This window comes from Chiloscyllium punctatum, chromosome 15 (assembly GCF_047496795.1).
Source record: "Chiloscyllium punctatum isolate Juve2018m chromosome 15, sChiPun1.3, whole genome shotgun sequence".
NCBI classification, from domain to species: Eukaryota; Metazoa; Chordata; class Chondrichthyes; order Orectolobiformes; family Hemiscylliidae; genus Chiloscyllium; species Chiloscyllium punctatum.
Window position 1 is genome coordinate 38556901 of NC_092753.1, and position 24772 is coordinate 38581672.

The following is a 24772-nucleotide window of genomic DNA, read 5'->3' on the forward strand; positions in this document are numbered from 1 at the left end:
TTCACATAAGTTCTGTGAAGAAACAGCTTGTGCAGTCGGTAAAGCCACCACTGGATATGTTGTATTTAGATTTCCAAAATGTATTTCCAAGAGTATCATGTGGAAAATGAAAGCTCATGTTCTTAGAGGTAACGTATTGGAATAGATATACGATTGGCTGCTTAACAGGAAGCAGATAATATGAATAAGTAGGTCTTCTTCAGGCTGGCAAGATGTCATGAGTGATGTACAATAGGGATCCATACTGGGCCTTAATGCTCTATAATTGATGTAAATGATTTGGGTGAAGGGATCAAAGGTATGTAGCTAAATTAGCTGATGACACAAAGATAAGCAGGAAAGTGAGCAGTGAAGAGAACACAAGGAGCCGACAAAGGAATATAGATAGGTTACAGGAGTGTGCAAAGATCTGGCAAATGGAGTATAATGTGGAAAAAACTTGAATTGTCTATTTTGACAGAAAGAATTAAAAAAAGACATATTATCTTAATGGTGAGAGGCTGCAGAATTCTGAGGTGCAGAGAGATCTGGTTGTCTGCGTGAATCGCAGAACGGTCAGTATGCTGATCCAGCAAGCAATCAGCAAACCTAGTAAAATGTTATGGTTTGTTGTGAGGGGAATTGAAATCAAGAATAGGGAGGTTGTACTTCATGATTACAGGGCATTGGTGAAGTATTCTGTACAGTACTGGTCACCATATTCATGAAAAGATGTTGATGCATTGGAAGCACTTCAGAGAAGTGGTAATAGAGAAGTGCTAGACTAATATCTGTAAGGCAAGACAGGCAAGGCCTGTACACTCTGGAGTTCAGAAGAGCCAAAGATTATTTAACTGAAGCATGTAAGATCCTGAGGGGCCTTGACAAGGTGAATATTGGAAGGATTCTTCCTCTTATGGGTGAATCTCAAACTAGGGGTCCTAGTTTGAAAATAAGAGGCTACCATTTAAAACAAAGAGAAAGAAAGTTTTTTTTTAGTGTTTGGACTTCTCTTCCTCAAAAGGCAGCAGATGCAGAATCTTTAAGTATTTTGAAGACAGAGGTAGATAGATTTGTGGGATTAAATGGCCTGCTATTGCTTCTTGTTCATATCTTCATATGTCCAACATTTAGTAACCCAGTTGAAGGGGAATTATTGCAGCAGCAAGTATATGCATTTATTCTCATTTGTTTAAAATGTATGATGAAAATTAAATCAATTTCCATCAAAATGTCATTTGTGTGCAATGCAATTACAGTGCAACTAACCTAAGCTCCTCTTCCTGTTTAAACAGCGAAAAAAAAACCTAGTCATCAAGAGCATAGATTGTTTTAAAAGACATGTCATTAATTTTTCTTTTTGTCCAATTAAAAAGTAAGCACTGACCATTTTGGTACAACAGTAGGAAAGTGCAGTTAAAAACCAGATACCAACTTAACATCAACAGGCTGTGAAAGCAAGCACTGATGATGAAAAATAAGACCATAAGATAGAGGAGCCGAATTAGGCCATTTAGCCCATCGAATCTGGTCTGCCATTTAATCATGGCTGATTTGTTTCTCAGCCCTATTCTCCTGACTTCTCCACAGAACCCATGAACCCCTTACTAAGCAAGAATCTATCTTTTTCTGAAATACCCTCGATGTCTTAGCCTCCACCACCCTCTGTACAATGACCTCTGGCTGTAGAAATTCCTCCTGACCTCAGTTCTAAAGAGCTGTCCCTTCACTCTGAGCCCATGCCCTTGGGCCCTCGTCTGTTCTTCACATCCATTCTATCCCAGGCCTCTCAGTAATATATAAGTTTCAAATTGATTTCCTCCAATCCTTCTCAAGTCAATCCAGTCCAGGCCTAGAGTCTTTAATGGCTCCTCATGTGACAACCCTTGATCCCCGGGATCTTTCTTGTAATCCTCCTTTGAACCGTCTCTAATGCCAGTAGATTCTTCCTTAGATATGGGACACAAACTGATCACAATGTTCCAAATCCAGTCTAACCAGAGACAGCTTAAGGAAAACAACTCTGCTGTTGTTCCCAACCATCTTGAAATGAATGTTAACATTGAAATTGACTTCCTAACTGCCAAATTAACTTACAAGTTAATCACAAGAGAATCTTGAACTTGGACTCTCAAGTCCCTTTAGATTTCTGAAGCTTTTCCCAGTTTAAAAAATAATCTGTTCTTCCTTTCAAAATGTATAACCTTATAATTTGCCATATGGTATTCCATCTGCCACTTCTTTGCCCACTCTCCTATCCTGTCCAAGTTCTTCTGCAGCCTTCTTGTTTCCTAAACTCTACCTGTTCCTCCACCTACGTTTGTGTCATCTGCAAATTTAACAACAATGCCCTCAGTTCCTTTGTTCAGACCATTAATATATAATGTGGACAGTTGTAGTTCCAACACTGACCCCTGTGGAACTCCGCTAGTCATCAGCTGCCATCCTGAGAAAGACCCTTTTATGCCCACTCTCTGCCTTCTACCAGTCAGCCAGTCTTCTATCTATTATGGTACCATACCCCTAACACTATGGGTTCTTATTTTATTTTGCAGTGTCCGGTGTTGCACTTGTAAAAAACCTTCTGGAAAGTCAAATAAATCATGTCCACTGGCTCTTCTTTGTCTAACTTGCTTGTTACCTCCTCAAAGCATTCTACCAGGTTTGCCAGGCATGACCTCTCCTTGACAAAGCCATGCTGACTTTGTCCTGTTTTGCCTCCAAGTACTCTACAATCTGATCCTTAACAATGGACTTAAATCTTACCAATGACAGTTTTCTGTCTTCTGCTTCCTTCCCTTCTATAACATAGGTATTACATTAGCCACTTTCCAATCCTCTAAGACCCTCCCTGACCACATTGATTCCTGAAAGATCACCACTAAATCCTGTATAATCTGCTCAGCTATCTCCTTCAGAACTATTGGGTGCAGCCCATCCAGCCAGGCTGATTTATCTGCTTCAGATTTTTCAATTCCCCAGCACCGCCTCCCTGTTTAGGGCCGCACCTCTGACCCCTGACTTTCTTGAAGTTCTGGATGCTGCTGGTGCATTACACTGTAAAAACTGATGCCAAACACCCATTCAGTTGCTCCGCCATTTCTTTGGTCCACATTAATACTTCTCCAGCCTCATTTTCCTGCAGTCCAATGTCAACACTTGCTTGGCTCTTCCATTTTAGATGTCTAAAAAGAAACTCCTGCAAATTTTGTATTACTAGCGAACTCACTCTCATATTTCATCTTTGCCCTCTTATTTATTTTTAGTTATCCTCTACTGGTTTTTAAAGGCTTCCCCATTCTCTGGCTTCCCACTAACCTTCACCACATTGCATGCATTTTTGTTTGCTTTTATACTGTCCCTGACTTCCCTTGTCAGCCCTTGCCTGATCCTCCCGTTAATGTTACTTCTACCTTGGAATAAATTTCTGCTGCGCTTTCCAAATTACCCTCAGGAACTCCAGCCATTATTGCTCACGATCTTGTTAGGTTTTCCTTCCAATCATCTCTGGGCAGCCATCATGTCTTTTAGTCACCTGAGAAATTTCTTCCATATATCCCACAAAGAAATTAGGAAGTTCCCAGCAGGCAACCAATGACCTGAGATATTTTGTTTGAAAGCTGAGCTGAGAATTTAAGTGGATGCTTTGTAATGTCTTACAGATATTCCACAACTCTCCTGTTGGAGATGGACTTCAATTAATTGGGTGATTTGGCTTCTCATGCTGTAGCAAATTTAAGTATAGGTTGTAAAGGAAGTAAAATAGGGTCACATTCAGCATGCCTTTGTCAAGGGGAGGTCATGCCTGGCAAATCTGGTAGAATTCTTTGAGGAAGTAACATCCTCAAAGATATACTTGGCATTTGTGCCATATTTGCCTTGCAGAATAAGCGCAAGAATAAACATGCATGATTCCCTGTTAATCTCCTGTTAATGCCTTGCCTTTGCTGTCAGAGCCTTATTTTTATTTTATAAGGTGGTATTGTAAATCATACTTGACATTCAGGTTTTTTTTCTTCTTATGGATGCAGGCATTCAGAGCAGAGATCGCTCCTTTGAAAGAGAATGTAACCCACATGAACGATCTCGCCCGCCAGTTCACACCACCAGACATCCAACTTTCTCCATACAATCTAAACCAGCTGGAGGACCTGAATACACGTTGGAAGCTCTTACAGGTGGGTCTAACCCCTGTCAGAATTCAAAAAAACCTAATCCCTCACAGTAATGTTTGTGTTTCCTCTTGAGGCTTTCTATGGGTGAGTTAGACTTACCAGTGTAAACCACAAACTGTCCAGCAGAGATCCCTGCAATAACTCCCGAACAAATGCCTGTGTAAATAGTCTATTGAGGAAGGCTTTCCAAGCCCGTTACTTACTCTTGTGCATTAAAAGGCTGAAATTTAACCAAGAATTATGAAAATTATCAAGAAGTGCTGATGTGAGGAGATTTATATGAAAGGATTTCATGGCTTTTAGGATTTACAGGGTCTTGCTTTTGGAGATATTGACAGTTTGTTTTCACAAAGGCAACTGTTTACAAATACATGGCAGATTTTCTTTTTACCTGGACATGATATTTTCAGTTCTCTACTCTGCTCTGTTTTCCTGATCTGAAATGTTTCAATCCTTACGAAGAATACTATTCTAAAGTCTTGGCTCATCTGCAACAATTTACTTCAGTTGCCATTAATTATATGTGAATATTTAAAGTGTTAAATGGCAGAATGTTGGATATGGGAAGTATGGTAGCCAAAACTGATCATGTTCTTACCTTTTTCCCATCTTCATGCAAGTAGCAAAATTTGATTCCAAACAATAAATTGGGAAATGTGGCTGATTCTTAATCCAGGGGGCTCAAAAGTTAACTGCAACGACTGTCAAGATCATCTAACTTGTTACAGAATAAAACTAGATCAACATAGCAACATAGGAATTTGGAGCGGGAGTAGGCAATTCAGACCTTTGAACAGTTCTGTAAGTTAACATGATCGTGGTTGATCTTATCCTGGTCTCATTTCCACTTTGCTACCCATAGCACTTTGTCCTGCTTTTCATGAGAGATTAGGGATCATAGTGTTCTTTATAAATTACCATTCATTTGTTTTATTAAGTAAGCCAACATAGATATACCCTGCTGGTACTTTCCTTTCTTGGGAAATAATTAAAGTTATTGCTGGTGTGTATTTTTATTTTGCTCAGTCCCGGAGGATTGAGGTTAACTTGCTTCCACTCCTGTTTGATGGGTTGCCTGAGAAGTGTAATGCTAGAATGCAGACTCTGCCAAATGTGGGAAAGGTGGAGCATGAAGCATTGGGTAGATGGATTGTTTGGCTGTTTGCATGCTCTGTCCATTGCCTGATTTCACCTCTGTATACTCCTGACAAAGTCTCTCAACATTCAGTGCCTTTCCAGAGGAGCCGTCTCTGTTGACTTTGGTCACAAGCCAGGGACTTCCCGTGCATTGGCAGAATGTGGTGTTCCCTCTGCTTAAGTTTTAAGAATATCTCTGAGACATTTGAACTAACTGCCTGGGATTTTCCTGCCGTGGTTGAGTCCCGAGTTCAACAGCTGCTTCAAAGGTCTGGTGTCAAGCATAAGAACTACATGTTCTCCCCAGTGGAGCTAATCTTGATTGGTCGGAACCTGCACCAGCACATCTGGAGGAACCCTTCAATTAGCCGTAAAACATGCCCCCTTTGGCTCCCTCAGTGGCTACATTGAAACCACGTTTGCCCTTTTCTACTGTTTCACATCACACTCCACTTCATATTTAGTTTGTGAACAACGCTGAAGCTGCTGTCGGCAGCAAATTGTGAAGCTAAATGTACTCTAAAGCTGCAACAGTATCTGATCACCTTTTAAAAGTAAGCGATTAACACTTCGGGAAGCTTTTGTGAAGTGACAATGGGTGATTAATGGGGCAGGCTTCAGGACAAAAAGATGCAAGGTCACCTTAACTCACTGAAACTCTGTAACAGCTGAAAAAAAAACTCTTGTTGAAGGGTTGCGACAATCAGAAAGCTTGGCTAATAGTGATAAGAAATCCATCAGCCAAGGTTCCTGATTATAAAGGCTACATGCAAGGCAATTTAAATGACCTTGTCACTTTATTTCCTGAAGTCTGAGCCAGTAATAAGTACAGGCACTTCAGAAAATATAAACAACGCCATGTAATCACTGTTCAAAGTTGTGGATGCGTAAGGGAAGAGAATGTGGTGAGTCCAAGATGACATACAAATGCTACCCCAAACACAAATAGGAAGCTTGTGGGTATGGTTTTCCCCTCCCTGGAATGGGGTGGTAAGTTGATGTACCAGGATGAGGGCCCTGTTAGGGCCCAAAACCCATAGTCTAGGGATCGCTGTGCTAGGGACCAGTGTCCAAGATCAGTGTCCAGTGTCTAAGGCCCATGATAGCTGTCACTGACCCACCAAAGGCCAGCTTAGCTGCCTTTCTCGCAGATAGAAAAAAGTGACTGCCTTCCCCACAGGGAATCCAGGGTGACCTGTCTGTCTGGATGTGTGATGCAATCGGGGGTAAAGAGTTCCTTGTTCAAAGCCATCCCTTTCTCAGGAGCCTTACTTCATGAGCTCACCCCAAAAACACACTTCTTTCCACTGGTGCAGATCTTCACAGCTACACAATCTCAGTCTCCAATAACTCTCTTCAGCTCCCAACTGGATGTGTAGATCACTGTAGTTGTGTGCTTTCATGCTGGTAGGGATGGGATATAAGTTGCTTGCCTCACTAGGGTCATAGAGTCATAGAGATATACAGCATGGAAACAGACCCTTCAGTCCAACTCATCCATGCCGACCAGATATCCCAACCCAATCTAGTCCCACCTGCCAGCACCTGGCCCATATCCTTCCAAACCCTTCCTATTCATATACCTTTTAAATCTTGCAATCATACTAGCCTCCGCCACTGCCTCTGGCAGCCCATTCCACACACACACTACCCTCTGCATCAAAAAGTTGCCCTTAGGTATCTTTTATTTTTTCCCCTCTCACCTTAAATCTATGTCCTCTAGTTCTGGACTCCCCCACCCCAGGGAAAAGACTTTAAATATCCATGCCCCTCATGATTTTATAAATCTCTATGAGATCACCCCTCAGCCTCCGACACTCCAAAGAAAACAGCCCCAACCTATTGAACCTCTCCCTTTGGCTGAAATCCGCCAACCCTGACAACATCCTTGTAAATCTTTTCTGAATACTTAGCGCACTGTGCATAAAATTTAATTAAAGTTTGAGAACCATTGTAGGGCTTGCAATCTGTCTTTGGATTAAACAGCTCATGTTATTAATGTGGTGAGTCCAAGATGACATACAAATGCTACCCCAAACACAAATAGGAAGCTTGTGGGTATGGTTTTCCCCTCCCTGGAATGGGGTGGTAAGTTGATGTACCAGGATGAGGGCCCTGTTAGGGCCCAAAACCCATAGTCTAGGGATCGCTGTGCTAGGGACCAGTGTCCAAGATCAGTGTCCAGTGTCTAAGGCCCATGATAGCTGTCCGAGGTTCCTGTGTCCTTGGATCAGGGTATCCCTATTGACACCCAAACTGGCACTATTTTTCTGTATTTGAAAATTCTGACAGAATTTCTTGTCCCTCCCCGTGACATCCAGTCAATATTTTCTCCGAGTAAGTTTTAGAAATACCAACATCTTTGAACCCCTAAATGAATATTGCCCTCAACCTTAGATTCTGTTTCTCTCCCTGACTACTGAACCAGATTGTTTGCAATTTCAACATTCGAACAAAAGCTATCTATTTCCACCCTGTTAATATTGTCTGTCTCTACACCTGTTGCTAAAACACTCAGCTCAGAAATGCTTCCTTCATTGTTTACTATTCCAATGCTCTCCTGGCCACCTTGGAACCATATAGACCCTCTTGTGAACTTAAAATTATTGGAAGCTTTGATATAACCCACATAAGGATATATTATCCTTGTGGTCACTGATTTTAGCTTCTCATCCAGTGATGCTTCAAATTCATAATTCTCATCCTTGCATTCAGATACCTTTGTGGCCTTACCCCACGCTATATCTGCAACTTCTTTCAACTCTACAACCCCCCTCAAATCTGTCTGGTCCTTCACTTCTGGCCTCTTATGTCTCCTTGATTCCCTTCACCACATCATCGACCAGGTGCCTTCAGCTTTCTGGACCATATGCCTTGGAATGCTTCTCATAAACTGTCTACCTATCTACATTTCTTATTACATTAAGATAGTCCTTAACATTTCCCTCTTTATCCAAGCTTCTGGTCACTTATCTCATTGTTGTATGTCAAATTTTGTCTGGTAATGCTCTTGCTAAGGGCCTTGGAATATTTCACATATTTAAGATGACTATAAAATGCCAGTTGTTGGTTTCTATATCTTGTTTGTTTGCTGATTAAACTTACACAGCAAATATTTGTTTATTTGATTATGTCCGTTGGCAACATATTTGGTATAGCAATTTAAACATGTATACGTTCCTCAGTGTCGAGGTTTATTCATATTTTTACAACTAATTTAGAAACAAGTACGCAATATCTCAACATGGTGTAACAAAGTCAAGTGATTTAATAGTGCAGTTGTTTAGTTAGGGTCACATTTGACATGCTGTCAAATCTATCAATGCATTTAGAGAATGGAATTGGCCCTGAAAGACATCATTACTTCTGAAAATTCTCAAGACAATTTATTGTTGTGACAAAAAAATAAATGACAGGCATCTGTTCAGCTAAGTTTTCATTACCAGAAAATCTTTGTTTTACAGATAGTTTTATGTCTCTTTTACTGTATGCATAGAATAAATAGGAAACATCGTATTGATATTTTTCAGACAGCCCTCCATTTTCCCAGATATGTGATTGATTGAAAATTCACTGCATAGGCAGTTTGATGCCTGTACAGCATAGCAACAATCTATCATTTAATATGTAACCATGCCCTTACAGTAAAACATGTGAAATTGAACTGTGTGACTGGACATTGCCTTTCTAGGACCTTCTATGCAGTAGAATAAATCGTGTCTTTGGGGCATGTCCAAGAACATGACCTGCCATGTTCTGAAATATTTGGATGAAGTAAAGAATGCAGTTAGGTAGGTCAGTAAAGTTGGTGATCTTTATCTAAGGCGTAAAGCATTAAAAAGAAAAACAATAATTATTTAACCTTCTAAATATGGTCCTCTTACTGTAATGATATCACATTTTTATTACTTAAAGAATAGAAATTTGTTCAGTTTATCACCAGAGGGAGCTCTCCATGAAGCTTGAGCTCACTGCTTCACTTCAGCGCTCCTCCTTCAGGCTGTTTCTGCTCAACTGATCCTGCGAGTTTTTGTTTCTGGACCTGCTTTATTTCTTAAATTTATATGTAGAATCTTGCAGAGTATTTGGCTGGAACTCTTTGTTCCTTCCTGCTCTTTGCTTTGCTCCTTTGTCATCCTGTGTCCACCAAAATTTTCACATAGAAAACTTTCAACCTTTTTGATGCGATTTTTCATTGTTGATCAGAAATGTCAATGTTTTTGCAACTTTGTTTATAAATATAGTATTTTGCTACTGGTTTCATAAACCACATGTAACTGTTTAAACCTCAACATTGCTGATAGTCATTTTATTGCAAGGTAGATGCCTGATCCTTATTCTTCAGCCCTTATGTCCATTTATACTTTACATTCTAATTAAGAAGGACAGGAGAACCTGGAATATCCCTGGCAAATCGAACAATGACTGGAGAAAGGTAAAAAAGCTCATGTAAAACTTTATCTAAAAATCAGTATAACCTATTATTTTTATTACATTTTAAGCAGGCATGGACACAAAACGATGCTGCACAATTTCACTATCTGTTGTCCATCATTTCAACTACATATTAACCTACTCATGGTAAAATTGTTCTGTTCAGACAGCCGCCAAACAAAACTTGTCATGTTAAAGGTTCAAACTTGAGTGTTACTCAGCAGAGTTTCAAGACACAAGTTTGTTTTGTCTTCCCATGAAAGAATTGAATGTTTTTATAAGACACACAAAGCCTTTTGTGTACACCAAATAGAGAAATGTTAAGTGTAAGAAGGGGAAGCATTTCAACTTTGATAGACCAGCATCAGCATCAAATATGCTGACTTTTGTACGTACCATGACCAGATGCATTAAAACTCTCTTTGGTCTTACCTAACCACAAATTTAGAACAACTGAGTTGCTACAACAGTGTGACATTTTCAGTTCTCATGTCGACTATTTTTTATGTGAATGTTGACTTCAAGCTAATTTTTGCCAAATTATTTCCTTTTAATCCTGTGACTTCATATCAACTGGAACCGAATGGAACTTATCAATGCAGCAGTAAAGTTAAAGTGGATGCTGTCTTTTGATTAGATTAGATTCCCCACAGTATGGAAACAGGTCTTCTGCCCAACAAGTCCATGCCGACCCTCCGAAGAGTCATCCACCAGATCCATTCCCCTATGCATGCGCTTATAACTATGGGCAATTTAGCATGGCCAATTCACCTAACCTGAACATCTTTGAACTGTGGGAGGAAACCAGAGCACCCAGCAGAAACCCACACAGACACGGGGAGAATGTAAAAACTCCATGCAGACAGTTGCCTGAGGCTGGAATCGAACCCACGTCCCTGGTACTGAGAGGCAGCAGTGCTAACCACTGAACAGCCGTGCCACTCATATGCTTTGTATATCCATCCAGGGCACTTTTTGAGCCTTTCATTGGCAAAACTTCCAAGTCATTAGTCAACTCATTTGCATATATTAACGAGAATGACACACTATGCCTGAATGCACTATATTTCTGATGCTTTAGCACCCTTAATAACTTAGTTAAAAATCACAGAACACCAAGTTATAGTCCAACAGGTTTATTTGGAAGTATTGACTTTCGGAGCATTGCCCCTTCATCAGGTAGCTTTATAGCCAAAGGTGTCCATAGCAAAAGATCTTTTCATAAGAGGCCATGTGTAATGCCTGCTTCCAAAGTTTTAGGCTAAACAGATGGAGTGTAGTTGGGCACTTTCACCTGAAGTCTGAAGTAAAAGTTATTGCACTTCAAAAACATCTTGGATCCCTCCATTTTGCTTTGGTTACCAACAGAAGTCAGCCATATAGCCTCTTGAACCAATTCTGCCATTCATAGAGATCATGGTTGCTCTATGATTTCATTGAATTTACCCATCTGTTTGCTAAATATCCTTTAACCTTGGTTAAGAAAAAAAATTGGTTCAGAGAAAAGGATTCAATTTCAGATTCATCAACTGCCATTTGGGGAATAGCATTCCAAACACTATGAGCAGTTGCATACCAAAATTTTCCTAATGCCACTCTTGAAGTGCCTGAGACCAATTTTAAGCCTGTACCCTTTAGCCCTCGCCTGAATAGTCATCAGACCTTGGTTCTCTCTAACTACCCCATCAGTTCTTCTTAATACCTTAATAACTTTGATCAATTGCTCCCTAACCTTCTAAATTGCAGGGAATATGACCCTAGTTTGTGAAGTCTTTCTTCATAATTTATTTGATTTGGTTTGATTTATTGTTGTCATGTGTACAGTGAAAAGCTTTGTTTGCAAGCAGCATAGCAAGATCATAGTAAGTAAGGTCATATTTATCATACGGTGAAAAAAAACTTAGACAGAGACAAATGAGTTATATCACACAGAGCATGTGGTAGACAAGATCAGCATTAATTGAAGTTAGAGAGTCCATTCATCAGTCTGATAATGGCCGGGAAAAAGCTGTTCCTGAACCTGTTGCTGCATATATTCAAGCTTCTGTATCTTCCGCCTGATGGAAGAAGTTATAGGAAAGTATTACTGAGGTGTGATGGATCTTTGATGATGTTGGCAGCCTTTCTCCTGCAGTGACCTGTGTAAATGGAGCCCATGGATGGAAGCTTGGCTTTCGTGACGGTCTGGGCTGTGCACACAACCATCTGCAGTTTCTTCTGGTCCTGGGCAGAGCAGTTGCCATACCAGGTCATTATGCACCTGGATAGTATGCTTTCAATTTAACCCTGTCATTCTCGTAAATTTATGCTGAACTCCTTCTAAGCTTAATACAAGTTGTATCCTTCCTTAGATGTGATAGCCAGAACTGAATGCAATACCCCAGGGTGTCATTCAGTTTGAACTGTATACAGTCATAGCATATCTTCTTCTCCCTTGTATTCTGGTCCTTTAAGTATAGAGAATAGTTATCGGTAAAAAATATTTCAATATATTTGGTGGACTTAATTGGGAATAGGATTTACAACAAAAGACTGAGAAAAATTGCTATATTTTAAAATAAATGTTATTGAAACTCATTGTTGCTTTGCAAGCAGTGGGTGAGGGTGTAAATGAATAATCTGGCACGGAGCTTATGTACAAACTAAGATCCAGCTGGCAATGAATTGGCTTGTGGAATTGTGACCAGTTGTAGATGCTATAGGTCAACTCTCTGGCCCCTAAGGAGCTGAACAGGTTGTAGGTATGAACGATACAGTGAGAAATCCTTGGTCTTCTGGGAGGGAAGGTAGTGTGTGTATATATCTCCAATGAAATTCCCGAAGCAAAAAAATGCCAGTTACTTTATCACCCCTACTGCTGTAAGCTAATGCTGTTAATCAGTAAGTGAGAGGATTCATAATTTATGAGCCAGTCACTATGTGCCTATCATAAAAAAGTAAACGAACCCAAAGGAAAAGCTCAGAGATATAAAATACTGAGGAAATAAAAAGAATCCTCCATTGAATCCTAAGGACTGGTGCCATTGAACTGTTACTTATTTTTTTGTTTTCCCATCTATCCTTAACACCAATCTTTTTTGTCTGCACAGATATGCTGGGTGGGTTACAAGAGAGCTTAGAGTTTTAACTGGTATGGTAATATGCTGAAAGTACACAGTTTTTATCTGTGGTTAGAATTTAATTATTTGTAAAGTATAATAATATGTAATTATTATAAATAGAAACCTGGTTTTCTTTTAACCTGCATCTATCAGACCTTGTGTACTTTGATAATTTTTTTTAACTTCTGTGATAACTCAACGAAAATGGGGTTTTAGGTCCAGCATGTTATCTCAACAAGGTGTAACAATTCCCTTAACTTTTTTGATTATTTTCTTGTTGTGATTTTTACCTATTAGTGTACATCTCTTTCAAGCTTCACTGTTTCTAGCTTTTTACCATTTTCGAACATACTCAGACTATATTTATTAAGTTCAAAGGGAGTTACCTCACACTTGCCTATATTGTCATTTAACACAGTTTTGCTGATTCAGGTAATCTTGGTAATTTTATGCTTGTATCAATATTGTTTACAATGTTGCCCATCTTTGTATTCTGTTGTATTGGATATGGTGTTCTTCATCGAATCATTTAAGTTGTTAACAGTGTATTGAACAATTGAGGCACCTACTCTTCATAATGTCATTAGTCACATTATGCCAATTATCCCTGCGCTCTGTTTCCTACCACTCAGCTAATTTTTTTAACCAGGTCAATAATTTGTTAGAAACTGGTTTGTCCAGGTCCAATTTCCTTTAGACTGGATCATAAATATCCCAAGAATCTAAAGCCCTCTCTCCTGTACCTTCTTTCCAGCAACATAGCTTTATCCTCCTATTTCCATACTCACTTGGAATAATCCTCAGGTTCCAACTTTTGAGATCCTGCTTGCTAATTTTCTACATAGCCCAATAAGTGCTGACTGCAGGACCACATCCCTTTTTCTACCCGTGTTATTGGTGAATATGACTGCTGACTGTTCACCCTTCCTCTCAGGATACTCAGCAGCTGATCAGTTTCCCAAGTGGTTCAGCAAAGTGATATCAACAAGTTAGAGTAATTCCCTCCCCCGTGTATATACGTTAAATGAAAGGCATTACAAACAAATGCATTGCTTTTTTATAGGTTGCTAAAATGCCTGCATAGTTGTCAAATTTGAGTCCCCTAGTGACTATGATAGCTCTGCACACATTAAGATCTCATTTAATGATTAAATAGCTTCTGGATGAATTTATTGCATTTTTAGGTACGTATGGAGCCTGCACTGTGATAGCAATATGCCTGATCAGGTCCTGTGGTTTAGTATTCATTTAATGTTCAGTTGAAACTTATCCATACAGATGGAACGTGCCTACAGTATTACTTTGAAAACATTTTCTGTAAAAATACAAAGAGTACCTTGGTGGTGGTTCAACAACTATGCATTAACACCAGAAGGAAATATGTACAAGGTTTTAAAAGCAGAATTAGAAGTGTTTCTTTTCTTCCAAACTTAACACCTCATTCTTTCACTAGGATGCAGTTCCATTCCTGTTAACTACGTATCCACATAACTTCAAAGTGGTTATATAAAGGTTTTGAAAATGTATGTCAACAGGTTGCTTTATGGGAGCATCAAAACAAAATCAGCGATTCTGCTGTCTAGCATTCAGCTGGGATCATTTGTTGGCAATCAAGGTAAAAGAAGGGTTTCTAAAATAAAACTTTCCCATCATCCCTTAGAGATACCACTTTACAATCCACATACATGGAATATCTTTAAGGAGTAACTTACTCTGTGTACACAGATCCAATGAAGGTTTGTCAGATTTTCTGTTTATCTTTCTCTGTGGGCCTCCACTAAGTATACCAGGTCATGATTTTGCTGTTTGTAATGCCACAACTTTAACATTCACTGGAAAAGGAAAAGGGGGTCTTGTTCAAGGGATGTTACACATAAATCAAATACGTTCGCAGCGTTCGACTGAAGGATCAGCCTAGATCATTGGGTCTTTGCCATTACAAGAACCAAAAGTCTGTTTTTATATTTTCCTATTCCAGCGCTGTGACTTAAATTGGAGCAGCTCAATATTTCCAGAGCTTATCATGTGAAGCCTGGGAATAGAACTCAGGCCATTCACATCTCAGTGCCTTGTAGAGTGAAGAACTGATTTTAATAGAATAGATTGCCTACAGTGCGGGAACTGGCCTTTCTGCCCCACAATACCATAGTGACCCTCCAAAGAGTAACCCACCCAGACCTATTCCCCATACCCTATAATTACCCCCAACTAATGCACCTAGCCTACACATCTCTGAACTCTATGGGCAATTTAGCACAGCCAATTCACCAAACCTGCACATCTTTGGACTGTGAGAGGAAACCTGAGCACCCGGAGGAAACCCATATAGACACCCAGAGAGTGTGTAAACTCCACAAAGACAGGCAGCCGAGGCTGTAATTGAACCCGGGTCCCTGGTGCTGTGAGGTAGCAGTGCTAACCACTGAGCAACTGTGCCAACCCCTTTTTTTTCAGTACCTTGCCAATATTATAAGATGCTTTATTTGGTTGCTGGATTGTGGATAAATTCACGTGTAGTGATAAAATAGCATAGAAGATTTGTGCCAATGGAGCAAATATACATTGTATCCAAGAGCGTTTTTCAAGATTAATGTAATTTTTTAAATTGTTTTGTGAACTGTAAATTATATATCCTCCAATGTCTACCGACTTTTGGAAGCAAAGGGCTTTTGTCTTTCTTGCTGGATTCCCATCATTGTGGATTGATGTAACATGTTATTAACTTTCCATGAATCATCTAGTACTGTGAAGAAGCAATATCCTTTCGAGATGGAACTTGAGAACTATTGGGGGATAGCAGTCTGGATTTTCTTGCCAGTTTAGAAGTGATTTAGAGGTGCTGGTGTTGGACTGGGGTGGACAAAGTCAGAAGTCACATGACACCAGGTTATAGTCCAACAGGTTTATTTGAAATCACAAGCTTTTGGAGCGCTGCTGTTTAATCAGGTGAAGTCAACTTCATCTGGTTTCATATGACTTCTGACAGTTTTCGAGTTAACCAGGAATGCCTTTGGCTGGACGTTAGGAACGGGAGGTCTAACACAGGGCTCTGACCCTAAAATAACTCACTAACATTTTCCTCTGCCCGCCCATTGTCATGAATGTTGGCCTTCCACCTTTGCTTACATATTAAAAAGCAAAAAAACACATTGATGAAAGTAGAGCAATGGATGGGGTAAACATAGATTTTAGCAAGGCATTTGTTAAAGTTCCCCATCATAGGCTCATTCAGAAATTAAGGAGACATGGAATACATAGAAACCTATCTGTCTGGATACAGAATTGGCTGGCCCATAGAAGACAGAGGATGGTGGTCAATGGAAAGTATTCAGCCTGGAGCTCGGTGACCACTGGAGTTCCGCAGGGAATGGTTCTGGGACCTCTGCTGTTCGTGATTTTTATAAATGACTTGGATGAGGAATTGGAAGGGTGGGTTAGAAAGCTTGCCAGTGACACAAAGGTTGGTGGAGTTGTGGAAAGCATAGAAGGCTGTTGTAGGTTGCAATGGGACATTGACTGGATGCAGAACTGGGCTGATAAGTGGCAGATGGAGTTCAACCTGGAAAAGTGTGAAGTCATTCATTTTGGAAGGTCAAATTTGAATGTAGAATATAGGGTTAAAGACAGGATTCTTGGTATTGTGGAGGAACAGAGGGATCTTAGGGTCCATGTCCATAAATCAGTCAAGGTTGCCACCCAAGTTGATAGAGTTGTTAACAATGTCTATAGTGTGTTGGCTTTCATTAGCAGAGGGATTGAGTTTAAGAGCCACAAAGTTATCCTGTAGCTCTGTAGAGCCCTGGTTAGACCACACTTGGATTATTGTGTCCTGTTCTGATCGCCTCATTATAGAAAAGATGTGGAAGCTTTAGAGAGTACAGAGGAGATTTACCAGGATGCTGCCTGGACTGGAAGGTATGTCTTCTGAAGAAAAGTTGTAGGAGCTAAGGCTTTTATCATCGGAGCAAAGAAGGACGAGACGTGACTCAATAGAGGTGCACAAGATGTTGACAGGCATAGATAGAGTGGACAGCCAGAGACTTTTTCCCATGGCAGAAGTGGCTAACACGAGGGGGCATAATTCTAAGATGATTCAAGGAAGGTTTACAGATGTCAGAGAAAGATTCTTTACACAGAGTGATGGGTGCATGGAAATCACTGATGGCAGTGGTAGTTGAGTGAGATACATTAGGGACATTTAAGCGAACCTTGGATAGGCACATGGATGATAGTGCAATGAACGGTATGTCGGTTAGTCTGATCTTAGAGTAGGATAAAAGGTCAGCACAACATCAAGGGCTGAATGGCCTGTACTATGCTGTACTGTTCTATGTTCTGTGTTTTAACGCTTGAAGCGGCAAAAGCTGTTTGCATATCACTTTGAATATAATAACATATCAAGGCAATTCACAGGAATGTTAACAAACAAAATGTGGCACTCAACCACAAATGCTTACTAGGACAGATTAAAGAGACAGATTCTAAGGAGTGTTTTGAAGAAGGAGAGAGAAGTTGAAATAGGGGGAAGGTTAGAATCTGATTTCTAAACCTTCCAGCCGAGTTATTTAAAAGCCTAACTGTCAATATTGGAGTGATTGAAATTGAGGCAGTGTAAGAGGCTAGATTTGAAGAGGCACAAGATCTTAGGAAGATTACACCACCTTCCTGCCAGTGTAGCACTAATGGGAACCAAGATTGATTTGGAGATGCCAGTGTTGGACTGGGATGTACAAAGTTAAAAATCACACAACACCAGGTTATAGTCCAACAGGTTTATTTGGAAGCACTAGCTTTCAGAGCACTGCTCCTTCATCAGGCGGTTGTGGAGTATAAGATTGTAAGACACAGAATTTATAGCAAAAGTTTACAGTGTGGTATAACTGAAAATATATCTTGATAAAGACCTGGATTGTTTGTTAAGTCAGTTACAACACACTGTAAACTTTTGCTATAAATTCTGTGTCTTACAATCTTATTCTCCACAACCACCTGATGAAGGAGCAGCGCTCCAAAAGCTAGTGCTTCCAAACAAACCTGCTGGACTATAGCCTGGAGTTGTGTGATTTTTAACGTAGAACCAAGATTGTTATCAAGTAGACAGCAACTCGCAGCAAGTTATCAAAATACTTGATGTAATCACCTTTACTTCTCATATCGAATCTAGTTCCTTCATTATATCAGAAGGACTCAATTCTACCCCAGAGGACACCATGAAATACTTAGGAAGCTACACTTTTCCTTGATCCCAATCACATTTCCAAGAATGATTTTTTATTTGTGTCTATATAGTTATTTCAGTTCCTCATAAAATTTATCTGTTTGCAGTCTCTGTGGACTGAAGCATGGGGACAGCTTCCATATAAATCATCCTGGTGACACCTAACTTTATCACAGCCAGCATGACTCCATGTCTACTGTTGAGCTGGCTGTTTGCCAGTCTGACTAGCTGGACCACAGTCATCTTGATTCATTCTTGTCACAAGCCATATTTTAGCCTGTGGTTCCATCCCTCTTCCTAGTGTCACACTGAGGGCTGAATCTAATAGTGCATCATCTCATTGTTGTGTTTATTTTTGAGATGAATGATATGCCTGATGGTCTGAATAACACAATTGTTTCTGAAATATTAACCTACCAAATTCTATTTGCACCTTCAGCATCAGTGAAACTTGAATTCACATCTAAGCTCCACTTCCTCAGTGTTCTTCATAAAGCTTTCTAAGTTCAACTTCCAAACCATTGGAAAACTGTACTCAACACCCAACTCATTACTTGTCTGTATTGTTGAACTTACTGATTATGTCTATTCTTTCTAATCTCCATAACTTCCCCATCTGGCATACTTCAAGGTCTTTATCTTCCACTACTTATTATTTCATGACTTCATTCCACCCTACCATTGTTTCAATTTAATAGCTCGAGCCAGAACAGTGCCACTGAAAGTAATCCACATCATGTATCACACACTTTTGGGTACCTTTGAATTGCTCTGCAATTGTTTAACTATACAAGTTGATTGTAGACCCTGTGTTATATTTACAGCTAACCAGTCAGATCATATTTAACATATTATAAAAAGAATAAAGAAGTATCGAAGAGGGTGGAAAAATGTTTACATAGATGATCAGGAAACAATGGACAGCTTAGCTCGAAGAGATGACCGAAAAATGACTGAATAAAGGATGTAGAATTATGGAGGGTTTTGATAAAATAGACACAGTAAGAGAATTTTTCCATTTTTGCCAGTAGTAAGAGTAGAGGACATTGATATATGATATGACTAAAAAAATCAAACATGGTAGTGGGAAGAACTTTTTTTTTACTTAGAGGTTGGTATGAATGTGCAACTGGATATCACAGAGAGTGGCTGGTGGTGAAGAGTAGAGATGTATCGAAGGAGAAGTTAGACAAAAAAGGTTATATATAGTTTCTTTCTCTACAAAAAATTTTTCTGATTATATGAATTTAAGTGTAATTTGTGCTTGATCTGAGCTCTGTGTCTGATCATAAAGTTTGGCTTGAAAAGTGTCCCATTCTCCATTAACATCATTAATCACCTTGATGATGATGGAAGTTCAACAACTCTTGACCCATACCCTTGTAAGGTGCTGAATGGACTAAAGAAAGAACAATTAATTCTTTAAAACTGGAGCACCAAAAAGAAAAATAATTTAGATGCTGGAAATCTGAAATGGAAAACCAAAAATGCTGGGACATTCACCAGCACCTGTACAGGGAGTACCTGTAAGATAGGACCAAAAGGTAAATGTAACATTTCAGATCTACAAAAGCTCATTAAACTAGATATTGAACAAATGAACAGCTTACAAAGATAAATACAGACAGAAAAGAATGATTGCTATGGGCACAGGAAATATTTTTTTAAAATGATTAATGCTTAGGTGGAGAATGCAATGAAGTACATATGTGAGGATGTATAAATAGTTGAAACAGAATAGCAGTGTTGTCTCAAAAAATGTCTCATTCCAGTGGTTGACTGTGTAGTAGAAGAAACAAATCAGTGGACACTGGAAAATCACCATACAGCCAATTACATGGTCATTTATTCTTGTCACTGACTTCCAAATTCCATTATCTTTACATGTAATAACATCTAGTTCTGACAAAGGGTTGTAGATCCAAAATATTAGCTTTTCCTTTCTCCACATATGCTGCCTGATCTGCAGAATGTTTTCTGCATTTTTGTTTTTACTCTTCTTAATTGGAGTGATTCTTTTAATAAAGTTCAGTTGGAGATAAAGTTCAAAGTCAATTTAATGGTCAGAGAGTTTGTTTATACTGTCACTTCTTGGAAATTAGATAAACAGAGCTCGCAATTGAACCAGACATTTCTCCTCAGCAACAATATATTCTGCAGCACAATTTGGCTCAAACTAATATTGTGTTTTGCACAGTTTGCTAAGAGCTACCTGCAAAAATACCCAAAATGCTCTGGTATGTAGACCAAATACACTTCCATTAAAATATTAGGTTCAGTTAATGTGACCAGGTTCCTTTATATGCAAAGGGAAATATGCTTTATTTAAAATATTATACACAAATTCATCCATCGCCCAGAATATGTTTTCCTTAGCACCTTTTCAACTGTGTCTGATTGCAACCATTTTAACACTAAACTAATTAAGAGAATGAATAGAAAATTAAATGAATATTGAATTCTATTTTGAATATCTGGAATGTACAAGGTACAATTTTAACTTCTATCACAGTGTAAAATTGGTAACGTGGAATAAACCGACCATTCCTTTTATTCATTGTTTCCACTGAAGAAATTGAAGCAATGCAGAAAGAGGCTGAACTGATATCTGATTGTTTTACATCTATCAATATTTCCCCTGTGAAGTGAAAACCATCAGTTGAAGGGTTTAGTTTGATTGAGTGAGTTGAATGGTGCAAATGTGGAGTGTTAGGAGAGAGTGATGGGGAAGTGGAAGACTATAAAATTGAGTGCTGTGCCAGTGTCACTTCTCCAATCACCCACCTGCCTTTGGCATTTTATCTACTTTGAAGGATGCATCAGGCAGCTTGTCTGCCCTGGAGGCTGTTGAGTGGTGGAAATTTTGGAGGTGCTAGATTCCTTCTGTTCATATACCCTGTGCCCACTAGACACCTCTTCCACTTTACTCACCCTCCACCAACCATGTGGTTTCTCCACACCCACCATGCTGCACATAGTCCTCCACTCCACACACTGGCAGAAGCCTCCAACTTAAGTCAGTGGGCTCTCTGACGAACTGCCATTGGTTGCACTGCTGGGACTCAAAAGCTGCAAGTTATCTGATCGACTGGCAGTTCCTGGAGGCAAGACTCCCTCTCAGACAGAGGTGAACCCCTCCCAGCTGGGGGCCTGTGTCTTGCTCCAAGTTGGATGACTATTTGACAAGCATAAAATCAACTCAGGACTACCCAACCAAGCAGACCTGAGCTCATCCCTAACTTTTCAGTCAATGTTGGCTTCATCAATCCATGTAAACTTCAATCCATGATGGAAGGATGGAACCAAAAACACTAGTCTGTGTGTGCCTTAATAATTCGGTTTGTCAAAATAATAAAGCAGTTGCTAACACAATAAGAACGGTTATGGCATTTGAGAAGGAAGTCTTTGACATTTTGACCTCATAAAAGATAGAGCTGCAAAACAAAGCAGAAAATGGTATGTTTTCTGATGATAGGGCAGATGGAAACTTAAAAAAAAAACTTCTTAACATGTCAGTAAGTGAGCATTAAATTGTAATTGTTACTTTGAGGTGGTCATCTAAATTCAATTGCTTCCCCCCATCTCCATGAGTAACATTTGCTGTTATATACCTCTTCCTGGAAATAGTGACCGATGCAACAAGGAATGAACATTGCAAGGCTGCTCAGTCGAGCTGTTCCAGTGGCTCTACAAGTTCATTCAGTGAGAAGCTGAACTGTATGGTGCCGGGCTATGCTGCATTAGCTGATGTCAGCCAGTGTTTATAATTAATCACTGTGCCCTTGGTTAGGAGGAGTAAATAAACTGAGCTTCAACTCTTGATCGCTCCCTGGAAATTTTGCTTGCAAGACTGCAGGCCTGACAGAGCAGAATTCAGCTTGACAATGGTATATTGCCAACTCACTCCCCAGGCTTACCCAAAATAAAATATTACCATTCAGGAACCAAACAAATTGCTGGAAAAACTCGGCAGGTCAGGCAACATCTGTGGAGAGAAAGCAGAGTTAACACTTCAGATTCTTCAGAACTGACAATACCATTCCAAGTATTGTCCACAAAAATCAGCCTTTTTCCTCAGACTTTACAGTGGCTGTAAAGATGTAGCCGAGCATTGATATCAACTAGTTTAATAGTTAAGACTGTTGAATGATTCCAATATCCGAAAGTGGGACGATCTGTAAAGGCACCTAAATCTGATCTTTATCTCAATTGCTTGCTGAAAATGTATGTGTGTGAACAAAGGATGTGTGTAAAACATGTATCGGTCTTGATACTCTCCAGATGGAATAACCCGTGTACATCCACTCTTTAGACTGACAAAATATATGGGCAAAAGTGAGGACTGCAGATGCTGGAGATAGAGTCGAGAGTGTGGTGCTAGAAAAGCAAAGCAGGTCAGGCAGCAGCCAAGGAACATGAGAGTTGACGTTTCGGGCAAAAGCCCTTCTTGTGGATGAAGCCTCATCCCATATAATAAATGGGCATGGGTTCAAATAATGTAAGTTGACAATCTTCCAGCACAAATCTGTACTTGGAGCAGTCAGAAGTAAGTCACTCAATCAAAGTCTGTGAGAAGATTTGTAGCTCGGGTGCTCGTTGTTGTGGTTCTGTTCGCTGAGCTGGGAATTTGTGTTGCAGATGTTTTGTCCCCTGTCTAGGTGACATCCTCAGTGCTTGGGAGCCTCCTGTGAAGCGCTTCTGTGATGTTTCCTTCGGCATTTGTAGTGGTTTGAATCTGCCGCTTCCAGTTGTCAGTTCCAGCTGTCCGCTACATGGCCGGTATATTGGGTCCAGGTCGATGTGCTTATTGATTGAATCTGTGGATGAGTGCCATGTCTCTAGGAATTCCCTGGCTGTTCTCTGTTTGGTTTGTCCTATAATAGTAGTGTTGTCCCAGTCGAATTCATGTTGCTTGTCATCTACGTGTGTGGCTACTAAGGATAGCTGGTCGTGCCGTTTCGTGGTTAGTTGGTGTTCATGGATGCGGATCGTTAGTTGTCTTCCTGTTTGTCCTATGTAGTGTTTTGTGCAGTCCTTGCATGGGATTTTGTACACTACATTGGTTTTGCTCATGCTGGGTATTGGGTCCTTCGTTCTGTTGAGTTGTTGTCTGAGAGTGGCTGTTGGTTTATGTGCTGTTGTGAGTCCTAGTGGTCGCAGTAGTCTGGCTGTCAGTTCGGAAATGCTCTTGACATATGGTATTTTCGCTAGTCCTTTGGGTTGCGGCATGTCCTCATTCCGTTGTCTTTCCCTTAGGCATCTGTTGATGAAATTGCGCCGGTATCCGTTTTTGGCGAATACATTGTATAGGTGTTCTTCTTCCTCTTTTTGCAGTTCTGGTGTACTGCAGTGTGTTGTGGCCCTTTTGAATAGTGTCTTGATGCAACTTCTTTTGTGTGTGTTGGGGTGGTTGCTTTCATAGTTTAGGACTTGGTCTGTGTGTGTGGCTTTCCTGTATACCTTTGTGGTGAATTCGCCGTTCGATGTTCTCTGTACCATCACGTCTAGGAATGGGAGTTGGTTGTCCTTCTCTTCCTCTCTAGTGAATCGGATTCCTGTGAGTGTGGCGTTGATGATCCGGTGTGTGTTCTCTGTTTCTGTGTTTTTAATGATTACAAAGGTGTCATCCACATATCTGACCCAGAGTTTGGGTTGAATTTGCGGTAAGACTGCGCAGACAACAGGACATTGAACCTATCAACAAAGACGGCATACTCAAACTACTGGATCTGTGCCTCACAACACACTTCACATTCAACAACCAAATATATGAACAAATCAACGGGCACACCCATCCCTGGACTCATAGCAGAAGCTGTAATGCAAAGGTTAGAACAAACAGTCTTACCGCAAATTCAACCCAAACTCTGGGTCAGATATGTGGATGACACCTTTGTAATCATTAAAAACACAGAAACAGAGAACACACACCGGATCATCAACACCACACTCACAGGAATCCGATTCACTAGAGAGGAAGAAAAGGACAACCAACTCCCATTCCTAGACGTGATGGAACAGAGAATATCGAACGGAGAATTCACCACAAAGGTTTACAGGAAAGCCACACACACAGACCAAGGCCTAAACTATGAAAGCAACCACCCCAATACACACAAAAGAAGTTGCATCAAGACACTATTCAAAAGGGCTACAACACACTGCAGTACACCAGAACTGCAAAAGAGGAAGATGAACACCTATACAATGTATTCGCCAAAAACAGATACCCGTGCAATTTCATCAACAGATGCCTAAGGGAAAGACAACAGAATGAGGACATGCCGCAACCCAAAGGACTAGCGAAAATATCATACGTCAAGAGCATTTCCGAACTGACAGCCGGACTACTGAGACCACTAGGACTCATAACAGCACACAAACCAACAGCCACTCTCAGACAACAACTCACCAGAACGAAGGACCCGATACCCAGCATGAGCAAAACCAATGTAGTGTACAAAATCCCATGCAAGGACTGCACAAAACACTACATAAGACAAACAGGAAGACAGCTAACGATCCGCATTCATGAACACCAACTAGCCACGAAACGATACGACCAGCTATCCTTAGTAGCCACACACGCAGATGACAAGCAACATGAATTCGACTGGGACAACACTACTATTATAAGACAAGCCAAACAGAGAACAGCCAGGGAATTCTTAGGGACATGGCACTCATCCACAGATTCAATCAATAAGCACATCGACCTGGACCCAATA

At 40.1% G+C, this 24772-nt stretch overlaps 1 protein-coding gene across 16 annotated transcripts in view; it reads left to right on the forward strand.

The window, feature by feature from the left end:
• Positions 1–24772, forward strand: part of dmd (dystrophin) — a 1983813-nt gene that overhangs the window by 1797410 nt on the left and 161631 nt on the right. For all 16 annotated transcript variants that reach the window (XM_072585000.1, XM_072584994.1, XM_072584999.1 and 13 more), the window contains one exon: positions 4011–4157. In XM_072585000.1, coding sequence (XP_072441101.1) covers positions 4011–4157 — 147 coding nt within the window. The remainder of the gene's footprint in view (positions 1–4010; positions 4158–24772) is intronic.